At 40.3% G+C, this 25,126-nt stretch overlaps 1 protein-coding gene across 1 annotated transcript in view; it reads right to left on the reverse strand.

The window, feature by feature from the left end:
* Nucleotides 1-22,506, reverse strand: part of LOC131582780 (polycystin-1-like protein 2) — a 35,569-nt gene extending 13,063 nt beyond the window's left edge. Inside the window, exons 1-25 of the mRNA XM_058846251.1 lie at nucleotides 22,116-22,506; nucleotides 21,413-21,577; nucleotides 18,648-18,833; nucleotides 17,759-17,869; nucleotides 17,180-17,327; nucleotides 16,352-16,572; nucleotides 15,294-15,698; nucleotides 14,109-14,207; nucleotides 13,339-13,388; nucleotides 12,129-12,234; nucleotides 11,317-11,524; nucleotides 10,584-10,704; nucleotides 10,189-10,330; nucleotides 9,369-9,569; nucleotides 9,060-9,205; nucleotides 8,398-8,592; nucleotides 7,444-7,569; nucleotides 5,965-6,147; nucleotides 4,849-4,973; nucleotides 3,920-4,046; nucleotides 2,892-3,026; nucleotides 2,034-2,259; nucleotides 940-1,280; nucleotides 617-718; nucleotides 243-421 (exon numbers count right to left, since the gene is read on the reverse strand). Coding sequence (XP_058702234.1) covers nucleotides 243-421; nucleotides 617-718; nucleotides 940-1,280; nucleotides 2,034-2,259; nucleotides 2,892-3,026; nucleotides 3,920-4,046; nucleotides 4,849-4,973; nucleotides 5,965-6,147; nucleotides 7,444-7,569; nucleotides 8,398-8,592; nucleotides 9,060-9,205; nucleotides 9,369-9,569; nucleotides 10,189-10,330; nucleotides 10,584-10,704; nucleotides 11,317-11,524; nucleotides 12,129-12,234; nucleotides 13,339-13,388; nucleotides 14,109-14,207; nucleotides 15,294-15,698; nucleotides 16,352-16,572; nucleotides 17,180-17,327; nucleotides 17,759-17,869; nucleotides 18,648-18,833; nucleotides 21,413-21,577; nucleotides 22,116-22,506 — 4,439 coding nt within the window. The remainder of the gene's footprint in view (nucleotides 1-242; nucleotides 422-616; nucleotides 719-939; nucleotides 1,281-2,033; nucleotides 2,260-2,891; nucleotides 3,027-3,919; nucleotides 4,047-4,848; nucleotides 4,974-5,964; nucleotides 6,148-7,443; nucleotides 7,570-8,397; nucleotides 8,593-9,059; nucleotides 9,206-9,368; nucleotides 9,570-10,188; nucleotides 10,331-10,583; nucleotides 10,705-11,316; nucleotides 11,525-12,128; nucleotides 12,235-13,338; nucleotides 13,389-14,108; nucleotides 14,208-15,293; nucleotides 15,699-16,351; nucleotides 16,573-17,179; nucleotides 17,328-17,758; nucleotides 17,870-18,647; nucleotides 18,834-21,412; nucleotides 21,578-22,115) is intronic.
* Nucleotides 22,507-25,126: the final 2,620 nt, after the last annotated feature.

A 25,126-nucleotide genomic window follows, 5' to 3' on the forward strand; every position in this document is an offset into this window, starting at 1 on the left:
AAACAGTAAGACACAGGACATATCCCATCCTATATTGGACATGGGATATAGGAAACACTCCTGGTCCTGCAGTTTAGACTATGATTTGGTCTATTCAGCTGCAAAAACTAGAATCTAGCACTTCTTTTCTTTCTAGAACTGCAGAAAGGATAATTTTCAAGTGCTAGAAAAGTAAAGCTGTTGTAATTATAAAAAATTATTTGTGGATTTTTACTTCCCAGCATCTCCAGACCTCCACTTACCAGGATGGACTGTCACCTGAATTATCATGCCACAATCTAATACTCTGCAGTTCCCCAAGAGGGAAGAAGGTACAGAGGAGGAAAACATCCACTCCTCCACGTTCAAAGACTGGTGTATCAGGATCATTTAGATGGTGGGGCTCACTTTCTCCATCCAGTCCATAGAGGGTGAGGGTCACCTGGAAAATAAAAAGGCAAAATGAAGATTTGCACATCTCGATCCTATGTGTGATTATTTCTCCTTTCATCAAACCTAAGGGCTTTCTGGCTCAGACAGTGCATTTGAGCTGTCCTGTTTAATAGCCTCAGGTGCTCCATTATTCATCCAGCTCCCTAAGGAAATAAACTCTCCTCCCACACAGTGCCACTGATACCTTGGAGGTTGTGGCTGCACCACGGCGGTGTCCTGTGAAAACTGTCACAAGGTAACGATACTGAGCAAAGGGGTCATTGTCTTCCAGGACTGTGATTTTCACCTGCAGAGCCACACAACACGAGCAGCATGTTAGCTGTCCTGTAAGTACAGATTCCTGAAAGCTGTGAATAGGAATTTGTGATCTTGTGAACAATTTTTACTTACCAGTGAACAGAGAGGTTCAGGAAAATGAGTAGGATTGGTTAAAAACTTCATATTAAAACAGGATAGGCATGGTGGGAATTGGCCTGAATAAATTGACTTTATTAGCTGGAGACTTACTTTGGCATCATCCTGGATGTCTTTCCTTCGAGCCCAAATAACAACAAGCACATATATCAGAAAGATGCATCCTACAGTTGTCACCACCACAGGATTGTCCACAAATGTACCAAACAGCTGTGTTGTTTTGCTGACATCTATGGCATTGGGTATGACAAAGAAGGAGCTCCCAAAGAAGGTCAGATGGTTGCAGAGGCACTGCGTGCTGCTAGGATTTGTTTTTGGTCCTACCTGAAACCCAGAAAAGATTCCTGAGGAAACATCTGGCTTCAAAGTATTAGATAACTTACAAAGCAAATGAAAAGACAGTGCTGTGATTGGTCGGTTAATGTAGAGAGCTGCTGTGCATCAAATTGTTCAGGCTCCAATAAAGAATATTATTTTTAACACCTAACCAGTAACAGTCACATTGTCAGAATGGTTCAATTTCTTCTTACATAGAAGTTCATTCCAAGAAATAGAAATGGGAATGTTGTTTAAAGGTTAGTTCAACATGACTAGACTTCTTGAGTTTAGTAAAACATCTTAGAATGATCTTGTTTTATGGTGTCACTTACTACATGATGGTGGTTATGAGGGCTGGCTTTGAAGTGTGTAACAGACACATTGTTTTGTTTTGCTCTACTTACATGACATCCATAGCTGTTCCAGCCTCCCTGGTGCTCATCCCAAAATGCACAGCGGGATGCAAAGCAAGTGGCATTTATGGTTAGCCCATTGTAGACTCTTGAATCCATTCCCATATCTTGTAAAACCATGAAATAGTAGGTTCCCTCTCCAAAAATGAGTTGTTCTGGGCTGAGAACCCAGCTGTTTGTCTCACCTTGAACATAAATATTTTCATTTCAATGCATGTATAGAAAGCCTAATTCAAAAGTATGCAGCTGTATTGCATGTAATAAACCAAAGAAACAGATGTGAAATCATTCTTAGCAACTCATTGATCAAATCATCCCAAATCTTTTCTCCTGTTAATGAACATTTTATTCTAGAGATTGGAACTTTGAAGCATCAGGTTTCTTTCCAGCTAGACACCTGAACTCATGGTCAAGGCTCGTTCTGCAACTTCACGGGTCACTAACCACTTGTCTTACCTCCAGAATTTTTCTTATAAAACAGATGATTTTTCATATCATAGTTGGTTTCATTTGGGTGATAACCATACCCCAGGTAAAATATTAGTGGGATGTCATGTTCAGATTCCAGGTGGATCACTACAGATGTGTTTTCTGAGGTAACATTGACTTGAAAAGTGCTATAATTGCCCAGATTCAACAGAATCTTATCTTCCTGAGTTGCTGAAAGCCTTGGTAACATAATCTGTTTTTAAACAGAAAGACATAGGTTTAAATACAGAAAAGCATTTTTCTTCTTAACATGCAGCCACATGCTAGATTATCTTTTTCATAACATCAGGAAAGCGTGGCCAGCAAAAACATCACTTTCAAAGTAATTTTCTTGATGTCAACTAACCTCTGAAAAGTTAATTTGAAATCTGTATAGACTCATCAGAAAACCTATGACCCTTAGTGTATTTCTGAACTGAGAACTGTGATTATGACTGAGACATTGGCTGCATGAAGTGCATGTATGAATGATTTAGATGTCAGTTTATACATGGGCTAGGAAGCAAAATAGTAGTACAGTGGTTGGATGATGAAATCAGACTTCACATTGTGCTTTGGGATGACTGTAATCTGGAATCTATTTCCACAACCATTAGCATTCTTACATTCATTTAAAGGAAGAATAAAATGTTATTTGCTATTTCATTCACCACATCACATAAATCCCTCCATCACAACTACAGACAGCATCAGCCCATTTCTAATGTAATGACCACTACCAGCATTTGTATCCACCTCACAAATGATAACACAAATGATTTTGTTAATGGAGAAAGGAAAAAAAAATGGGAAAAGGGTGTGAGAGTTAGGAAATAGTGGATTTACCTCAATGTTCTCTTTGAGGTTGCTGACTGGTATGATCAAACCATCCAGACCAGTTAGACTTAGACCTCCCACTGTTCCACTGATGTCAAAACTGCTGTCACTGGAGAAAAAGGGATTCATGGCAAAGCTCACCATCTGTTAGAAGAATTAACAATCAGACAACAGAGCTATTGTCAGTATTTCATTTTATTCACACTCTGAATTGCTGAATAGTGAAAGCTTGAGCTCAGACCTAAATAGAAGTAGACTTCCAAGAAGTCTGCATCCAGATTTAAATAAAACTCTACCTTATTTCTAAGGTGAGTCTATAAACCTTGAAAGTGATTTTCATTCTGAAATGTGTACAACAATCTTTATTGTTTTCATACACTGACACCTTTTTGGCAGAGTTGGAAGAGGTACAATGAAAAAATTGTTTGCAGGTACTTTAGGGGTCTCCTGAAAGGGTCAAATCAACTAGAGAGATCTTCAGAAAATTTATTATGAAAATATGGCAGTTATATGCAATCTATTGTTCTGAGGGAAAAAAAACCCCACATCCTAATTCAGATGGGGGACGTGCTACCATCAGCATATTTGTCTCTTGCAGGATCTGAGTGTCCCACACTCAGGTGTTTCTCACTGGGATGAAAGAAGGCTGCTGTAGATTTGTTTGAATGTGATATGGACTCTGAGGTCTTGTATCCTCCTCAGAGCATAAGATATAAACAAACAGCAAGTAGATTTGTAGGTATTGATTCATTCCATTGCCTGTTCCTGCCATGTACATGTGAATCAAAGTGTATGGAAGGGGCTGATGGGATGGGGAATTTAAGAATTCAGTTGTCCTTAACTTGCTGAACCAAACTCATGCAATTAAGATAAAAGAAGGCTTCTTTGACCAATAATTTCAAATTATTTTATTGGCATGACAGCAGGAATTACATGGGCTCCTGTGTTCATGATGACAGGATAAATGATTCTAAAACCATTATATCAGGAATATAAGCTGGATATCAGATAGAGTTAGATAAAAGCTGTTTACTTGCCCTTATATCCACTGTTTCGCCATCAACTCCTGGAACATTGAGAGAGGAAGCAGGCGGGAGAGTAAAACTGGCAGAGCTGGAATTGGAGACGTTAATGGATGTGCCATCCATGTTTTCTGTTTGTAATCTGTCCAGTTAGGGTTGGGCATAATAAGCAAAGCAGAATAAAAGAGAAAAAAAAAAAAAAGGAAAAAAAGTCACCAGAAAAAACCCGAACATTGATAGCATGGACTTCATATCTAGAGAGAAATCTTTCCCTCCTCATGAGTATAACTCAGTTGCAAAACTATTTCTGCATATTCCAGTAAATACTTCATAAATGAATCTGTCCCTGATGTAGTACTCCATGTAACATTACCATAGAATCATCAAAAAAAGGGGTGGAATTGGCGTATCTGGAGAGGAAGTTTTACCAAGGTGTACTTATCTGAAAGTTGGCTTTTGTGTGAACATGGTCTTGATTTGAATGCACAGTTTGATGTGGATGAAAAACAGGCTCTCAGGGAACAATTCAGGGATGATTATAGGGAATGGAGAATGTTAGTCAGGCTCCTCAGGATTATATTTGCTTCTGCCAAGCTGATTACAGTTCCATATAACATGTCATTATCGGGAACTTAGAAAAGGAAAGAAACCCTTAGCTTGCATGACACGAGTTTTCTACATAATTTCAAAGTGACTACTGCCTCATTCAGGAAATCGTAGTAAATTCTCTGCTGGTTAAAGAACACACAGCATGTGAATTTCTGGGGTGATGTTCCTGGAGTCCAAGCTGCTCTTACTATCAGTCACTAATAACAGCCTTGTTGCACTATTGAAATTGTCGTTATGCTACAATATTTAGTTAATTCTGAACATTCTGTTTAAGCACAATGGAATTAACATTTGTGGCTCTCAGAAGCTTCAGTGGGGGACACTGTAGCGGTTACCTGTGCATGTACATTGTGGCAGAGAGAGAGGTGAGGACTGTTGGCTCATCACCCGGTGCCTTCCCAAACAAAAGGGCACTCTGGAGGTTTTCAACTGTGCTCAGGAGCTGGTGTGACACTGAACTCTGGAAAAGGAGGAAACTTACAACAGAGGTACTCAGGATCATGAAGCTGCACCTTATTTGTCATTGCTACCATTCTGGTGTCTTACGAAACTGACAAACTTGGTGATGAGCTTCCTAATCTCAGAAAAAGTTATTCTATTGCAATTCAGTTTCTGTAATTCTCATTGAAACATTGTAGATGGCAAATAAATGCCTTACAGATTTTACTTTTATATTGTAGTGTTTGTAACTTCTACACATTGAAATTACAAACATGACATCAATCAATATATTCATGTACTTTTGTGTATTAATGCCCCTAGCTGCACATATTAGTGTTTGGTTACTTGGAAAAGCAAGACCTAATTACATATCAATTGTGTATTATTAATGGGTTATTGTTGGGGAACTCATCCAGTTCATACTCTTTTCTCTCAGGTTAGATTTATTTCATCCTTACTCCCTTGCAGTGACAAAATTAAAATATGTTCAGCCCAGGAAACTCACAGAGTTAGTTGTGACAATTCACATATAGATAGGAAAGGGTAGGACAAAATAAATGTTACATCTTTCTGAACAGATAATCAGAGCTTTCTGCAAAAGTGTAAGCAGCAACCAGAGCTGGTTCAAGCTGTGAAGTAGTGATGGCAGTCATGAATATTTAGTACCTGTGGCTTCCTTGAATTATGGGGCAAAAGGAGGGGATAGAAGCAAATCTGAAAAAAATCACAATGTTCTTGTCATTGATTAGAGGTCAGAGCTGATGCTGTGTTTTCTGTCCTGTTCAGCTTTCAATGTAACAAATCTTAAGAGGCCTCTATCATCTTCATTATTCAATCTAACATATCTAACTGGGGAGAAATTTCCTCCGATATTCAAATCCGTCATGATGTCACAATGAACTCGTCCTGGTGCCAATTTAAAAATACAAGAGGCACCAGAAGTTTTTAAAAACCTCCCAAAGCAAATATTCACACATAGTACGGTACAAACTGGACCAAACCTAAATTACCTGTTCTGCCTCTGGCACTGAAGTGTTCCCAGCTCTGATTTCTACAGAAGCTTTAAGAACATTGCTCACTGCATTGAACAGATAGTTGGCTGCTTCCTTTAACTCCTGACCATCTCTGCTGTGCTCTGTGTTCACAGCGAGCAAGGAGGCACTGACATGTTTCAGGGTGTTGCTGGCTTCCACCTGCATGAGAAACATAGGGAGCAGTTTATATGTGCTGGCACTGCAAATGACAGAAGTGACATTTGTGTCATTTACTGAATATTGCAACGTCAGTAATCTCTTGGGACTATTAGTGGGTAATGCTGTTTTTACTATAATTATCTGTGCTAGGGTAATAGTTCAAATGCTAATAAAGATGATATACTATTTGTTCACCAAAATGGAATACAGGCATGAAAATGCTTCTACAGATGTAACCCATAAAAAGATGAATAACATCTGAAGGAAGCTTGTCTGTCAAATTCTGGGCAAGGATAGCTTTTAGATTTACAATAAAGTAGTAAATTAGGTTACATGTTTCGATCTTAGTGCCAAAGTGCTAAGTGCCAAAGGAGAATGAATTTTACAATTTTTATTTTGTGCCTGGATGCAGCTTTGTGACTGGGAAAGCACTGGCCAGATTTTAGCCCAGGATAGTGAAGTAACCAAGCAAATTCACTGCAGACTTGGACACATCCATCCCCACAGCCTGTGAACACTGCTCAGCCTTTCTGTAGGGTGAGGGCCAGACCTGAGCTGTGTTCTTGTCTTGCCAAAGTTAGCCACATCCTGCTGCAATGCTCCCAAGCCATTGTCTGGCTCCAACTCTATAATACATCAGAAATCAGGACAGCTGTTTTTATTTGGGAAACTTCCCCCAGTGACACTTTGTTCTGTCCTGCCATAGGCTCACCCCATAAGCATAAATAGCACCATCTACTAACAATGTCTTGTTGCCAGACAAGATTCAAGAGATACTTTTGCGAGACCAACCTGCACATTTGTGCCCAGTTCCTCTGGATGCTGACATGTTCCTTGACCATTGCTTATGTGCATTTTGTGCAGTGCCAGGATCAGGGATAAATGAATGTGGGCAATTCTAAGAAAACCCTCCTGGGACAATTCTTCTTCAGGGTTCTAAAGTTGCTTTACAAGAGAAAACATGCACCCTGGCATGTTTCTGACTAAAAGTTAAGGATTCTATCTCAAAAAAGTATGATAAATGTAATGGTCATAGCCTGGATTGTAGAGATTTCTGAGACAATATCAAAAAACTCAAAATGCTGCTGGTTAAGATAGAGATTGTAGAGATTGTAGAGATTTCTGAGACAATATCAAAAAACTCAAAATGCTGCTGGTTAAGATACACATGCTGGTACAGTTGGAAAAATGGGTAAGAACAGATAATTGTAAGGCACTGAAACTCTTCCAAGGTCAGTGGGATAATTAGAGTCTCTACTATTAGTGTGAGGAGATATAGGATGGATTGCTTCTTACCTGTGCTGAGACAGACAGCTCTTCACTCCTGTAAGTGATTTCTTTCAATACCTCTGACATCTTCAGAGCAGTCTGCATTGATGTTATGTTAACAACAGAGAGAGTTGTCAGCATCAGCCCTCGGAGCTTGGGATGAAAAGGGATAATTAGGCAAAGGAACAAGATGCTAATTAGGACTGTGAAAGTAGTGCTGTGTATTGACAGCCAGGCTTTGCTGTAAGTTATGCAGTAGAGTAAGGCTCCACAACAAGAATCATTTGAGCTGATATTAGCTCTACTGACAAGATGCCACTTGCCCTAGTAATTATATAATCATGAGTTTTATGTTACCTCCCAGCAGAGAGAATTCATACACTTACCATCCATTAAGAGCAAGGAGAGTTACTTGTGAGAATTTGTACTAATGTATGTGAATTACTGTGTAAATGCCACTTCCAGAGAAAGCAGAGCCATGTGTGATTGATGTTATTCAAATAATGAATCTTAATTGAAGGATACATTCTCTAGATCTCTTCATCTGAGGCACTCAAAGCACTGTACAAATATCAGCTTATGACTGAAACATCAACTGGTGACTAAAATGGACAAAAGAAAATTACCTGCCATCTAGTGCTTTTGGGGAAAATTAGGATATTTATCCCACTGGAGCTGCCATGTTATTGATTTTTAAATTGCTTTGGAAAATCAGGTTTAAATTAACTAGTTTAAATTAATGAAATAACAATTGAGAATTAACTGTTTTGCTGATGAGTGATAAAACAAATAATTTATGTAGACAAGTAATGCAAACTAGCTGAAACCAGTGCCAAACACTGAGACAGATGCTAGAAACTTGAAACCTTCATTGATTTCAAGTGGTGATATGTGAGATTTTTATTACTTAGGAGCTGTAAAAGAATATGAAGAGTCCATTATATGACATTGTGCTAGCAGAAAGCAAAGAGCTTTGCTGACCTCTTTTCGTGTATTTGTCTGTAAAGACATGTTAAAACTTTCCTCCTGGATCTGCTGATTAAGGACAGATGTTACTGACTTGTACAGTTGGAAAAGACTCATGCTGTTGTTCCCATCTTTTAGGATGGTGTTTGCCTTCTCAGATATCACAGTCTGCAGGGTCAGGTTCCCATCCATCATATCTGCAGGTCCAACCTGATGAAGGAATCAGATATGATCTCAACATTGCCAAGGCTGTTAAAATTTTCTTTGAGCAGCTTCCATGATCATTTAATGACAGCCTAGATAGAGTGAGACATAAAACTTCATGTTCCCCCTTTTAGATGTTTTATTTTTAAGGGCCTGATAAGGGTCTCCTTACTGTGGCACTGGGAAAGAAGCAGGAGTCTTTTGGGGCCTACACAGTGTAATTCCATACTCAGTAAATAAGCTTATGCTGCTCAATCAATGTCCAAACAATTCTTGTAGACTTCTGTTCTAGAAAAAAGGGCAGTGGAAGGTCTTTTGACCTTGAGCACACAGAGTCTCTGTTAGATAGAAAAATGGTGATTATGGCGCATTCAGAAGGAAGTTATAGATCTAAAACAGGAAGAAGCTCCAAAAGTCAATTATGGGTTAGTTATCAATTTGAGAGTTCTTGAAACTTTAATTCTATCATGTACCTTCACTGAAGCATTTGTTTGAACTCTGTCACCAAAGTTGTTGCTAACAATGATTGTCACATGTAAAATAAAATTATTTTCCTCTTCTCCAAGTGGAAGATAAACTGGGAAGAGTTCAGGATCCGGGCTACAATCCAGGAGAGAATCTGAAATGGGAAAGAAGTGGTCAGACACCACAGAGACACCTCCTGCTCTCTGAGAACAGGGGACTCAGGGCACGGTTCGTCATGAGCAGTCTCCCTGCAGAGCAGGGCAGGCTGTGCCTTTGCTCTTGTTAGGAGAAGCCGAACACTTCTCCTGGGCACTTACTGGGTGTCTCATAGAAGCAATACGTGAGCTGCCTGCTAGGACTGGACCGGCCCGAGCGCTCCGAGCCGGGGGCGCTGCAGGAGACTCTGAAGGCGGTGAGCACGGAGCCGTGCCCGGGGCTCACGGCACAGGCGGGGCGGGCGGGCGGGGGCACGGTGCTCACCACGAACGAGCCCTCGCCGTAGCCTCGCTGGGTCATGCCTGGCACAGGAGAGAGCGGAGCATCAGCCAGGGCCGTGTCTGGCACAGGAGAGAGCGGAGCATCAGCCAGGGCCGTGCCTGGCACAGGAGAGAGCGGAGCATCAGCCAGGGCCGTGCCTGGCACAGGAGAGAGCGGAGCATCAGCCAGGGCCATGCCTGGCACAGGAGAGAGCGGAGCATCAGCCAGGGCCGTGCCCCAGCGCTCTGCATCGCGCGGCTCTCTGCTCCGCCACGTGGGCCTAATGAGGAGTGAAATCCTGCTACTGAGTAGACCATAAGAGCAAAAGAACTATCTCAAATATGTTAATGTTTGCGTTATAAAGCAAAGCTCTATTATTTGATCAAGCATTTTGTGTAACTTCGTTTCAGGTGAGCCTTAACAAAATTATTAACAGCTTGGAGTAAGGTAACTGAATTTCTCTTGTTGTGCAACACCCATGAACAAACTTATCATTATTTTAAAGAACTCACATGTGAAGTAATACCTTTCAATTTGTGGATTAATTTACCTTCATATTTATCAGCGAGGCTAGGCATGTGTGACATCAACATGATGTCATGTCAGCAGAAACTACCTTAAAGGAGTCTGTAAAATGCTAAAAATCCTGTTAGCCCCTACCTCTTACTTTAATCTGAAAAGCTTCTCCCTGTGTCTGCAAGAAGGAGCTGGGCATTCTCAATACAGATGTGTTGCTTTGAAGCAAATTCAAAGAGTTCTGCTGGAAACCAGTCAGGCCACAGGCTAGAGGGAGGGTTGTAGACTGGAAAATCAGACAGAAAAGAACACATGGCAGTAGAGGCTCTTTGCTGTTCTTTCTGTTGTGATTTATCAGGAGCAGGGTGGCAGTTTGGTGCCTTTTATTATAACCCCTCCCAACACATGCACCCCCTTTTCTTGGTCATCACTAGTATTTTCTAAGTATCCACTTGACAAAATATCCCTCTGAGGCCATACGGCTTTGTGGATATTTATTTTTGTGTGTGCAGTATTTCTGACAAATCTGGTGATCTCACCTTGTTTATGAATGTGTTATCTAAATACCAGTTATAAGATATGGTATGGGAGTCCTCCTGTCCAGAGACACTCAAAACAACTTCATCACTAACATTCACTGGCTTGCAGTTTGCCTCACACCTGTAAAGAAGTAAGATGGAAGTTACACATAATATGAGATGTCTGAGAGAAATTTCATACTTACCTAATGGCATTTATTCCTGTTGTTTCTATGAGGTTGACACATTGAAATGTCCAACACTGGAAGGATGCAGTGGGGTCAAAAACCCTAAAGTGATTCTTGGAAGAATGCATTTCAGTTCATAAAGGGATTGTGTTCAGAAACATTGACTGAAAAATGCAGCAAGGCTTATTGGTCAGTAATTTTTATAATGGTAAGGTGTAAATGGATTTAGAACAATAAGTTTTCTGTACTGTGAGGGTGTTGAGATCCTGGCATGGGCTGCCCAGAGAAGCTGTGGATGCTCCATCCCTGGAAGTTTTAAGGCTGGGCTGGATGGAACTCTGAGTAACTTGATCCAGTGGTATCCCTGCCGATGACTGAGGGTTGGAACAAGATGATCTTTAAGGTCCCTTCCAACCCAAACCATTCTGTGATTCTTTGATTCTATGACTCTGTGATTCTAAAAGTACAATACCACTTTATTATCATTATTATTGGAAACCGTGGACTTGCACTATGCTTGTGCAGTAATACTATTAATCTGCGAACACCAGGGTTTAAAACCAAACCTGATTTCCAGTTGCAGTTCTTGTTTTGCAGTCACATAGAGACATTGCTCGTCCTGCCTCTCTTCACTGCCATGGCTTTGGACAGTAATCCTGACAGTCACTGCTGATTTCGGAGGAGGAAGGCAGGAAGGTGGGATTTGCACCTCACTTTGGTTGATTAGGATTATCTGTTGCTTCACACATTCATTCCAGGCAGGCCAACAAGCTCCTGCAGAAACATTTCCTTTATGGTTAGAACAGCATGTTATAAAGGACTTTCCTGACATAAGTTTAAAAAAGCTTTATAGACAAATTTCTGGAACACAGTTTAAAGAGTTGGTAATCTGGATTCAGAGTACAGGCTTTTCCAGAGTCATGTATGAGGTCAGGGATAATTATGGGGTTAGAAACAGATGGCTTGAATCCCAATCCTGTTTTCAGTCAGAAGTGTTTTTGCATCATGTTTAATGGTAATTATTGCTGTTTTATTGAGACACATGTACTTTGCAAATGCTTAACTGTGTAAATCACTTGGGACTAGTCCTTGGCTATGAGAGTGAAGCTTAGGACAGGTAAATCTTGAAAAACTGAGAAACTGAAACCTTTGGGAGAAGACAAAATGGAGTACTATGCCATATTATATACCTTAATTACTTTGGTGCCAAAACTAGGGTTGGGTAGAAGGACATTCTTCATGTTCAGTGAGTGGCAAACTTAAAAACAAGGAAATGAAGCATCCTTAAGTCAGATTTTCAACACTGGATCTGACACAACAGTGAGTTTGTTACTCATCAAGTACAAGTTGGTAAAAAAAGTTTGGGAAATGCACAAACCACAGGTCCAGAGAAAACTGGAATTATTGTTGTTGTCTGGCCAGCCAAGTGTAACAGTTGTGAAAGGATCCACATGGCGACTCGGTTTAATATATATTCTGTGATCCTAAATAAGAAGTAAATGTATCAGTTAGAACACAAACATGTATAAACACACATATATGTTGCTTCTTTATAATGAAAATGGTCTGAAAGTTTAGACCCCTAATCACTGGATGCAGATCTGTAGTTTAAATGATCTTCTCCTTATCAGAGATAGTATGGAAGTAGAAGCTATGGGAATAGAAGCAGATGGCACAGAAAAATTGTGTGGTAAAATTTTCCCAAATACAGAATTGGTTTAGGAGTGCAGCTCCCATTTTCAAAACTAGGTATTTAGGAAATTAATTCCTATTAAACCTTCACATGTGGCCAAAGACTTCTAACCCTTGAGCAGCCATTTGTCCTCTGGTACATGCCTTTTTTTTCTGAATTGGATACATTGCAGCTATAAACAAAGAGAAGAAGGGGTGGCTGAGCTTGTCTTTCTGTGTACAGAACTGTGATACACTTGGGCTTGGATTAGATTTATATTCCTGTAATGCAATATATTCTTACAGGCAATCTGTAAAGCATGATGGCTTCTTGTGAAGCAGTATATCTCCCACAGCAGCTGTCTGTCTGCTAGTGTTACAGCTAAAAACTAGATTTTTAAGATGATCAAATATTCTATCTGGCATTTTTATTATTTAAATTTGGACAGCTGCTAGCAACTGGTGTATCATTAACTTCTTAGTTTGCCATAAATTAGAAAATTTTTCATTGCAAAATAATTTAAACACTCCAATACAGAAATAGAAAACACTTGGGAACCATATAAAATATATTAAACTCTACTTGAAGGATCACTCTTCAGAGAGAGGTTTGCATTCATCAAGTAGATGAATTAAAAATTCATCTTGTTTAGATCAATTTAAACTTCCAAAACTGAATTGTTGTGGAAAGTTAATTTTCTTTAATCTTTTTAATGAATTGTAGATGGAATGCCAGTAAACACATTTGTCTCCAAGACTTGTGTTGTAGATTTTGTGTTAAACCATATGGGGAACAGAACATCTACTCCATAATTTACTCTGCTACAAATACTTCTTTCCCCTGTCTTATACGGTACTTTCACTGGTAAGAAAAATTTCTAGGCAATTTTAAAGAAAGATCCTTAAATAATACTTACATTTTTCTTTCGGATATTTGTTTTGTAGATGCCTTCTTCCTTAGCAGAATCTGTTTAATGCAAAGGAGAACAGAATATTTTAGTGCTACCTGTAAAGCTTTCAGACACCCTCAGTGAATATGACTTAAATCCCCAGGATTTGACTACTGACAGTGTGAAAGATGGGGCTGTAAGAATCAGATTCCAGAGCTGTGATAAACTGCACAGTCAAATAGGTAAAATGGTAACAAGCAGCGCATCACAGACTACAAAGGATATGATCCTAATTCTTCAAACATAATGGTATAAATCAAAATATATTCACAGAAGGTGATGGAGTTTCATGGATGTACAAAGGAAAATTGATGGAAAGCTCTGAAAAACTTTCAGTACAATTAGTGCTAAGGTTATTTTATTTCTGGTATAATCTGCTCTTGTAAATGTAAGGATGAGCCATCTAGAAGCCATTAGTGGCAGTAATTTATGAGACTGCTGTGATGCAAATATTTTCTGGTTTCAAAGCTATGTCCCGAGCCATAAACTGCACTCATTATTTCTAGGACAAACAGCAAATGTGCAATGTGTTACATATACAGAGTGATGCTAATTTATGACTACATCAAAGTCAGGGAATCTGCCTTCATCAGGAAGAAGCCTCCACAAAAGTTTTCAGCACTGTTGCTGGAAGGAAAGCAATTACTACATAAAAACCATAAACACTCCATGAAATGCTCTGATTGCAAAAAGACACTTACGTGGTCAAAACAGCAAGGTCAGATTAATGCAATTACCTTTTTTATGGGAACCGTTTGCCAACACAGTGATGAATCCAAGATCCAGACTCGCATTTGAGAAGGCATTCATGGCCACCACTTTCACTTGGAAAGTACCTAGAGAAGGCAAAGGGCCAGTTAAGAGTAGCATGGGCTCAGTCCAACATGTTTGAGGTATAATATACAATTTGTAAAGAAAACCCCCTTCTTTTGTGTTAAGAGTTTTCAGGGGGGTTTCTGATGGGTGTCCACTGCTGAAAGGCTTTTCCTGGAATGTTTTCCCTCTTTATCTCAACTTCTTAATAATTCAGTTGTCCCTTTCCTAGCCCTTGTCATGCTATTCTTTGTCAGCTGACTATGATATTATCACACAGGAAAGTAGAGGTGTACAAACACTGGAGGAAAACTGAGTTTAGGCATCTTGAGACAGTAGCTATCTTGTTTGAATATTTCCACCTGTGGGGAAAGGATATTCAAATGGGTACAGAGAGAACAAATAGAACTTTAATACTGAATAATTTTAAAATATGAAATGAAATCATAATTAGCTTCTAATGTTTCCACTTCGGCATGGGGTTGGAATAGCTCATTAAAGGTGGAAACTTCTTTATCTTCTGCCACTGTTAATTAACTCTTAAGCACAATCTGCCTAATTCCACATTTTAAAGGCCTTGACTATGTAATAATAGAAGGATAATATTACTAAAATGTTTATTCATAATTAACTCCAACAAAAGTTGTGTTGGAAACAGACAGGTAGAAAAATTACACATTTCTTTGTCTTTGACTACTGAGAACTCCTCAGATTATGAGGAGTAAAATGCAGAGCAGTCTAAACTTGAAGCATTATGAACAAACAGGAGGAAAACTCTTTGCTATTTAAGAAAATGTCCTCATTTGTACTTCAATCAGATGGTGCCATGAAAAAATAAACCCTATGTCTTTCAACTATGTCAATTCCATTGCAAGAATCAGGTGAAGCCTTGCTCTGAGTCTGCATATGCAGACGCCTTTGTCAGCTCCATTTTTTAGCTCGCTTACATAGGACTGTGCTGTTCATCCTGCTCTGCAGACTGAGTTTGAGCAGTCAGAAAAGCTCCAAATTCAGCTGTACATTACTGTCACCAGGATGCTGTGACTCTATATGTGACCTGTACTCATCTGTGATGTCCTGGAAGCACAGGAGGTGTCAGTGTGCTGTACCTTCCGACAGAGCAGGAATGCTGTACGTCTGCAGCTCCCCACGAGGGCTGTCTGCTCTGTGACAGCGGGTTTGGTTGGATCCCATCACCTCAAACATCAGCTGCTCTGGGGCACCATGGGACACAGACACATTCACCTCCAAATCCTCCCCCAGCTGCAGAGTGTGGGAAGCTACTGCAGCCTGAATCCCAGATACTGGTTCAATTAAATGAACAGCAATACTCCCGGAGATCTCTGATGCCGTCGTGTTCCTGGATGCTCGGATTTCCAGCCAGTGCATCCCTGGGCCTATCAGCTTTTGGGAAGCACTGTTGAGTGTCAGGTTATGAGGGACAAGACCTTCCTCTGCACTGGATTCAGTCAGTGTCATGTTATCTGCTAACATGCTGTAGGTTACTCCATTGCCTGCAAACACACAGATGAAAATTTCTCACAGCTTGTACAATAGGCCAACAAATTCCAGCTGCTTTGTGCAGCATTCCTGTGTTTATACAGGAATCACAGGAACACTGCAGCAATGCAATCATTTTTAATAAAGTCACTTAAGGTGACTTAATGAAAATCTGTCATGTATTTTCTGCTGGGAATGTTTTGAGAAGAGAATTCAAACATACACTACTGAATTTTGGTTTTTTTCAGCACACAAGCTTTGAGGAACTTGAAGAGAGAAAGAAATGTACACCAGCAAATGTGTCCAGCTCAGAGTGGAATCCTCTTACTCTAATCAGAGGAGCATTTCCATGAATTTCTAACTTCAAATACAGAAATATTCTGACTGGCATAATGTGGATTTTTGTGACCAAAGTTATGCTTGTGCTGTCAGCTTTGGCAATAACAAAAAATGGTTTATATTTATGCTTTAGGTGGTGAAATATCTCTGAGAAAGAACTCCTTCAGTGGAACTGAGGGAATTAAATTGCAGGAATACAACAATTAGAGGGAAAGCATTCACTAAGAAGAAGGATTATTATTTTGCATAATAAAAATCCTGCTTCTATCCCATGGATGGCAATAATATTTACCCTTCTCTTTAAATCATGCAGAGAAATTATACTCACCTCCACTGAGCTGAACTTGGATCCACAACACCTCCCCATACAGGGTACGGCAGTGGGAGCTGTTCCCTGTTTCATACTGGCTGTAGCACCCAGAAATGCTGAGCTGATCCACCTGATCTTGAACAGTCACCTGCCTCTGTGCCATCACGTGCCACTCGCTGGTGGTGCACTCCACAAAAACTGTAAACTCCCCAGCAGAGGAGTACCTGTATGTGAGGTTGCTGACAAGTCTAGAATACAAAGAGAACAGCTGCCTGTTGTGGAAGACCTTCCTGGGAAATCCTTCACCTTACCTGACAACACATCCCCAAATTTCATTCATTCAAATGTCATTCCTACCATTAAGACAAAATCTGATTATTAAATCCAGCAAAAAAAATGTTTGATCTATTAAAGACAGGATTTTTATGCAATTAAAACAGAAGAAAAATCACAGAATTTTGTTGATATATTTTAATTGTTATCAAAAAACACTCTTTAAACTTAAAGGAATAATATTTACTTGTAGTTTGGCAATTGCTGACATGTTTTCAGTAATTTTGAGTCTTAAGATCTGGAATAAATACTCCTGGAAACAGGAAAAACTTGTTATAATAGAAGAAAGATTGTTGTTGGCAGCTTAATGTAAAAATTTTTATTGATTTCAGAACAGATTCTTGCAAGATCCAAGTCTCTTGTATGTATGTTCTATTATTAAGCTATCTAGTTTTTAACATCTCATTTATGAGACTTGGCACATTCAATACAGGGAAAGCAATGAAAAGTACTTGTCTGAAATGAATGCAATGAAAAGTGTTTGTCTGAAGAGAAATGAAGGCTATTTCTTACGTTAGAGGGTAGTAAGGATCAATAGTGTAACCATCCCCAGTGCTAATGGTACAGGAAAGGTTCCCAGAGTATGGTGAGAGCAGCCAGTTCAAAGTGACCGTGATATTTTCAAAGACAAAACATGTGTCTGTCATAACCAGCTGCAGACCTGCAAAACAGAATGACAGAATTCAGTGCCAATGTTTGTCTACTTTTCTTACAAAATTTAATTAATTTTCAGTCATTGAGAGCCAGTCTGCTCCAAACCACAGCTGGTACTACTGCTAATTTGTGTGCATTAGTGTTGTGACAGAGAGCTGATTCTTTTCCATATCTACTGGTCAAGATTCTTGTTGGAACATCATTTCATCTAAATTTGCTTTATGTGTCTGAATTTCTGGGCTTTGTATTCTACCCAAACCCTCCAGTTAAGACAGGGAATCTACATTTTTGTGCCTATTTTTAGTGATCACCACTACTCCGATTTCTTCCCTGAGGATGGAACAATGATAAATTTTAAGATAAATATCATTGGTCACAGTGTTGCAGCAAAGAACAGCACAGGGTTTTGGTGTGGACAGCCCCCCCCCTCCCCCTTACCTTCCTTGCAGTGGTATTGAATAGACAAATAGCTTCCCAAAGCTGGACAAGGATCTCCAAAGAAAGTGCCATCTGCTGCCACCTGGCAGGCCTGCAGACCGTGACACTGGCCTGGAAAGGGAGCATTTCAGATCAGCACCTGGCTTTTGCCTTTACTGTCACTACAGCTCAGATGAAAGATGGTTGAGAAACAAAAAGGGCAGGAGGACCAGTATCATGTCTCTGATTTCTAGACAAATTTCCACATCACTTTGACTTTAGTGTGTTACTTATTGTGTGGCATTTCTTAGCACCAATTCATTTTATTGGAACAAAGCCAAATTGGAAAAGGTACCAGAAAAGCACTTATGTATTTTGTTTCATTTTGGCTGGAAGCCCTAAGAATCATCCTGGGGACAGGCCACAGTCACTGTTTAGTCTCCAAGCCCTTGGCTCCAGCAGGGTGGGTGCGTGACATGTGGCAGACAGCAGCAGGCTCCTCCTGCCCTCGTATCCCCATGGGCATCAGCCTTTTCACCCCCCCTGGTTTGGAGTTAGGTTTGTCTGGATGTGCTGCCTTCCATCTCTGTCAAACCTTGTGTATCCCACTGAATTTGTTACGGATATCAGTGTGCTCACATATTTTCTTCGTACTGTGAGAACCAGGCACACCCTTGTCCTTCATTTGCTCCTCCCCTCTTCTGAATCTTTGCTTGTAACAAAATCCCTCCTTTCCATCCAGCCTCCTGTAGCAACATCCTCCCTGTCAGAAGTTCTCTGTGATTCCCTTCATTTTAGGAATAATCCACTTTCCCACTTGCTAACCCTACTGGAATACAGGATAAAGTATTCGAGGGATAAGGAATTTTGGTACACACTGTTTCTGACAAGCAATACTGTAAGACACCACCTGCCACTTCATCCTTGACACTGATCCAGCTGCAGCCTTCATCTGTTTCAAACTGGAGAGGAGTCTCTGACACACAGTAGTGAGGGGTCTTCCGCCCATAGAAGCTCTCTTCAACTTGAATAACTTCTCCTGATCCACACTGTACAGTGGCATTGTAATTATCACAAGCAATGCTCTGGCCAGAATCTAATAGGAGAAAAAACTCCAAATATTACCTTTTTGAATTTCTGAAAAATCCTGCTACAATTCTATGTCATGTTAATTTTGTTTTGTTAGTCTTCCTTCCCTTTTCTCCCTCTTAAGCCAAACAATCAAGAAAACAGAAGGAAATTACAAAATAATTAAATATTTTTATTTTTTAAAAGTCATAATTAATAGATTTATGTTTTTACTGCCTTAGAACACTGAGGACATTTTAAATAATCAAAAATATTTTAATTATAAAAATAGTATATTTGTGGAAAACTCTTAGCATTTGTTTGACCTGAAATACTGGAATGTTTAAAATTACTCCTTACTTCCGAAAGAGGTGTATGGATTGCATAATATTCAGGTAATTGCTTTGGAGAATAGTTTGCATATTAACTATGGGAGCTGATCTCATTTCTGCTACAGAGACTCCTTTGTTCCTGTGTGATATTTGACTGACTTCATTCAACAGGACTGCTCAGATGGATAAGGTCATAGCTCTAAATGCATATACCTCATTCTTTGATTAATCTGGGACAGTTAATTATCTTTCAGAATTCTTAGTATCGTGTAGTAATCAGGATGCTTAATACCCTGAAGAGGAGGACGTGAATAACTGCTCTCATATGGGAGTATTGCAAAAGGATGTTTTTGTTTCAGCTGCCCCAGGTTTAAACACATTGTCGTCCCGTTGTTGTTTGGATCATTCCCCACAAGCCCCTTGATTAACAGTGCCAATGTGTGCACACTGCAATAATTGTGTGCTATTGTTATTTAAAGGCTAAAGCTAAGCCTGGCTGTAACTATAGCAACATGATCAGTTTGCAGATTAGATCTCTCTAAATAAGCTTGAAAAATAACTTGCTGGTAAATTCTAGTATGGACTATTATCTCATGCCTTTTTTTGTTCTCCATATGAAGATTTCTCACAGTATTTGCTGTCTCGCACTTTTACATGGAAAGATGCACAAAACTTGGTCTGTGTTTCTAGGTACAAACCCTGGTTTGATACTATAATAAACTGCTAACCTACAGAGCACCAAATGGTAGAATTGCCTCGATCTGGTCTTGGTTTCCTGGGTAGTGGAATGATGAATGTAGTGTAGGATATTGTTGCTCTTTGAATTTAATGGGCTCTCAGTCAGATCCTATGGTAACAGATGATAGTTTCCTTACAAACAGACAGTTGTCTACCGTGGTTGGAATGGAAAAATAATTTTAGTCTGTTTTTGCAGGGAAAATAAGCTTAAGGGATTGTGCTGTCTGCCAGTTTCCTCTCCCCCAGTCATTTTTAATGTTAGTCATCTTCAGCTTAATTTGATGTATAGATATAAACCTCCAACACCCTAAAATTTGATTAATGCAATATCTAGGGAGAAGAGAAAGAGCTACATCAATGCCTCTCTGAGGAGTAGGAATTATAAACCTGTGTTTGCCTATTCTGGGACATGAAATTCAAATGGCCAGCACATGCAGCTAGAACTCTGGAGCAGCTGCAGGGGAGGGAGCTGAGGCAGTGAAAAGTATCTGCAGAGGTGGGACATGGTGGGATATGAGAGTGAACTGGGTGTGCTGAGGAGGAGGGGAGGAAGGGGATGTGGAACAGAAAATCAGGATAGGAAACAAAACTTTATTAGCTTTGCTTATTGCAGAACAACTTGTTATTTATGTCAGTAGTAGTAGACTGCTGGACAGGGCAGTAGCAGTTCTAGGGCTTGTGGAAACCTGTACTTGCATACTTCACTGGAAGCCTTTTTATATTAGTGAGCCCACAGCTAGACTGTCCTTCCAGTGCTTGTGACCCCAGTTCTAGCTGCAGTTAAAAGTACTCTTGTGCAAAGTGTGAGGAACACAAATTCCCCTCGTATCTATATGTTGAAATCATTCATTTCCAGAACTGTTTGTTCCAGGTCACAATTTGAGGGACACAAGGTCTGTGGATTTTCTGTCTGAGCACAGGAAGTACAGGTTCCTCTTTGCTTCCTTAACCTGGGGGAAACCTTGAACTTCACCTGATGGAGGGGTCTGAGAACAAGAAAAACTTGCTCTCACTTTTGCTCACTCCAGGCTGCAAGGAGTGGTGCCTCTGGAAGCCTGCCAGTATTTTTGCTGCAGTTACAAATGGAAATTTTCTGGCATACATTAATGAGTGCTTTTACAGGGCAGCCACACATCCCACCTAGCTCAGGTGCCATGGTGTTGTGGGAGTTTATTCTTGCAGCTGTGTTTTAACCTATCCAGCTTATATCCACTGAGGATGTGGACAGCTAAACATTAGATTCACTCTCAGATCTGTTTCTATTTTATCAACCCTGTGCTGGAACCCTGGGCCTAAATGTCTGGTTGCTGAGCACCTACATCTCCCAGTGACCTGTGTGTTCTTCCTTCTATGGATCAGATCTTACATTAGCACACTGCAAAAGGAGCACCTGCTAGGGTTATATGGCTTTTTACTTATTCACATTCAGTAGATTCATTAAGTTATTTCCCAGGTACTTTGAAAGCAACAAGGCAGCTTATGCCCCATTGTGATCACGGCACACTCACTTCACTGTTCCAGCTGCTGTGTATCTTACCAAACTCGCAAATGAAGTAAAATTCCTGGCTGCAATTTTCAGTCACACCCCACTGATACTTGGCATTCTTCAGGATGTACCCACACGTGGATGAGAAGGGAGAGGGCTGATCCTTGTACCATTTACTGTAGCTTATGTTTGAAGTGTCCAGCCAAGTTATTGACCCTGTGAACAGAGAAATTGAGTCCTGAATGTTTGTTTTCCACAGTAAAACAATTAGACCCTGCAGAGCAGGACTGTAGCTCTGCTCCTCACTGAAGCAGAGATGGTTCAGTCTGAGTAAGGATTTTCAATTACATTTTATATTGAACCAGATACAATCATGAAAAGAGATACTGCCACTTCCACCTGTGCTCCCAGCCTCAAGATTTCACCATTTCCCTTGCATCAGACCTTGCAGCACTTCCTGGTGGGATGAATTGGCTTCCACTGGAGACTTTATGCAGCACATTTGTTTCACTGGGTCAACAACCTGGTCTCATTCACCATGTGTTCACACAACCACAAGATCCAAAGGAAAGAGTAATAACATGCAACGAGGAAGTGAAGCAGGCAATTAAACACCTTAATCTAAATCAGAAGATACAGCAACAAAAGACAGAGGCTTTTTAGCAGATATCTACAAAGGCACTGCATTTTTACCATGTTAAGAAAGCATTCTGAGCTGATACAATTTTAAAGACGTGATTTAAAAGCCACCTACCATCAGTAGTTTCATTCAGCAAGGAGTTTGAGATCAGTCCTATCCACCATTCCTGGTCCTCAGCAATATGTTTTTGCAAGAACTCTTGAGTGTCCTCATTTTGAATAAAGACAAGGTGCCCTCCTCCTCTCTCACACCATCTCTGGGCACTTGTGAAGGTTTGCTGGAGTCTAACAAACTCATAGCATGAATGGTTGAAAGCTTGCTGGTATTTTGAACAAGGTATTCCTTCATCAGTTGCTTCCTCCACAGCCAAGCACACAGCAAGAGAAATCAGAACTGTGACCCCCAGCCACATTCTCAGCTCAATGCTGTGCATCACACTCATCTTGCTTTCCAGGGCACCACTCTTTTTGATGCCTTCTTCAAAAGCTTGAGATATCCTTGTCATGTCATCAGCATTTCTCCTTCTTTGCTGCTTGCCACAACAGCAGCAATAGAGCACGGAACAGAACAGAACTTCTAATATATAATTGTGATTGCGTCTGGGGGGTGCTGTGCTGATGCTAAGCCCCTGCAATGACCCTTGTGAGCTCTATTGTACAAATGTCACATCCCTTGTAAGATCAGTTTGAGGAGAAAAATTTAAATTATTGCTTTCCTCATGAACAGAGAAGATAAGGTTGATATATGCTACTGTTGAACACATGGAAAAGTGAGATAAAGCTCCTACATCAAAGGCTTCATTGTGTGAACATTAAAGGTGGGAGGTCTTTACAACAGCAAAGAGATACAACAGTGAGAATAAGAAAAATGAGAAACAAAAGGAGTTATGGGATGGGAAAACACACTGCTTCTCTAGATATATTTAATTGGTCTGGATTGCTTTATATGTAATAATTATTGTTTGACGTACTTCTTTTAGATGCTAATGTAATGTCTACAATTATTGTATCATATCCATCCTGCCCTCCTGTTTACGCATGTGCAGATTCATCTCAGCTGTTCCACGTAAGCTTGATTTTGAACTGTTGTGTCTGCTTAGAATTCCACACACCAAGTGAAGTGCTCCCATCATCCCTTAAAAGATATGCTGCTCAACTATTTGGAGCTACAGTATTTATATTGCTGGGAGGCAGAAGAGAAGGCCATAACTTAAATCAATGATTTAGGAAAGATGAAGATATTGCCTTAATCATCAGAACTACTTGAGAGCTCTATTTGCACATTCCAAAGGCTGCTGATGGACTTTGGGAAGCAAGCCCAGCAACATTTAGGAGCCGAAATCTCTAAATGCATTGCAACTTCCTTATAAAAGATATCCATCAGGTTTACAAAGCCACCAGCTTAGTAGAAGCACAGTACAAATGAGGATTTTAGCTATTGTGATCCTCCTGTCCTTGGCATTAACTCCTTTGAGCTTGATGCCATTATTATTAATTTATACCACTAACCCAAAACCGAAAGAACATGCACTTATATTTAGACATGGGTCAGTGAGGCAGTTACCACGGCACAGAGGAATCTGCGGTGTTTGCTGGATTCCTGCACTGCAGAAATGCCTCCTGCACTGCACTGCTGGGCTGAAGGCAGTGCCCATCCCTGCGGAGTGCCAGTGCAGCTCCAAAGCTTTCTGCCAAAGTCAAATGCATGCACTGCATCCAGTCAACATCCAAGACTGAACTTCAATCCCAAGACCTTTCTGGACCTCCTGTTTATGGCTGTCTTGTTCTGCTGGTAAAAGCAAGACTATTATCAGGGTTTTCAGGATAAAGTTGGTCAGAAAGTGTTTAATGGGTAGGAAAACTGTGGGGGATGAGAGGAAAAAAGAAAATACAGTATGTTGGATGTCTTCCTTCTCACCACACCTGTAAATCAAGAGTTCAGCTATGGAACCCTTGGAGCAGATCCCACATGAATTTCTGACTGATTAATAGGGAGAGCTTATGAAGCAGCTAAGATGTGAATATTTAGACTGGATTTCCCAGCTCTGGAGAAGGAAAATCCATATTCTAATTAGCTAATTGGCCCAGACACCCATCCCCTTCCTGAATGAGACTGTAACTATGATTATCAGCTGCTTCTGTTGCGGGTGTCTGCAAATTAGGAGTCCCTTTCAGGCCCCATACAAAACTTCACAAGCTTCAGCTTGGGAACGCCCAATCTAAGTGTTTAATATTCAAGCTGTTGCAGCAGTCAGAGCTGAGGGCAGCTGCTCTTCCGTTAGTTGGCCACTGTATGTTTGCATGACGCTTTCTCCAGACTCCCTGCTTCTTCTCCCTTGCTTTCTTGGCAGTCCTGCTGACTTGCCAGGCTTCACAGCAACTGGCATCCAGCCCTCCCACTTTGTCCTTCTAGATATGAAAAACACAGCCTGTTTCTGAAAGCACAGGCATGATGAAGGAGACTGTACTTAAATGTATTGGCTTGGTGATGCAGACATTTCCAGTAGGAGCTCACTTTTGTGATGAATGTCTTTGGTAGTCTTGTCCAGTTCTTTCTCTGCTACTGGAAATCTGACTACATGAACATACTAAAAATTCCAGGGCTGAGGGTGCCACAGGCTCTCCCCTGTGAATCTGCTCCAAAGGCATTGACGTTACAGGAAGTCTTGTCTCTGGCTTTGATGGATTTTGAAATAGACCCTGAAAAAGAACAAATAATGTTTGGAAATGTCTACAAATAAAGCCAAGCTCTCCAAGTGAGTCTACTGTTGGCAATTTCTATAGCAATGTGCATTTTTTTCCTAATCTACGGTTGCTATAAGTTACTCTTCAGCTGCCTGCAGCAGATGGAGAGCGGAAGAAAGACAATTTCCCTTTTTGGCGGTTTGTTGACTTTTTATACTTTAGTGCAGGAAAGCATTCTGTCAGTTTATTCTGTTTACCACAAGACTGAGAAAAGCATTTACATGAAAAAAAATACTGCTTTTAAAGCATCAAAATTAGCAGCTGGGGTCTTCAGGAAGAGAGAAACTTCTGAAAACCCTTTTCACTCATAAGTGAGAACTCACTTGATGTCAAGTGAACAGTGCTCCTTGAACTTACCTTCTTGTGGGAAACATGTCTTTT

Source organism: Poecile atricapillus, chromosome 10 (assembly GCF_030490865.1).
Source record: "Poecile atricapillus isolate bPoeAtr1 chromosome 10, bPoeAtr1.hap1, whole genome shotgun sequence".
NCBI lineage: Eukaryota > Metazoa > Chordata > Aves > Passeriformes > Paridae > Poecile > Poecile atricapillus.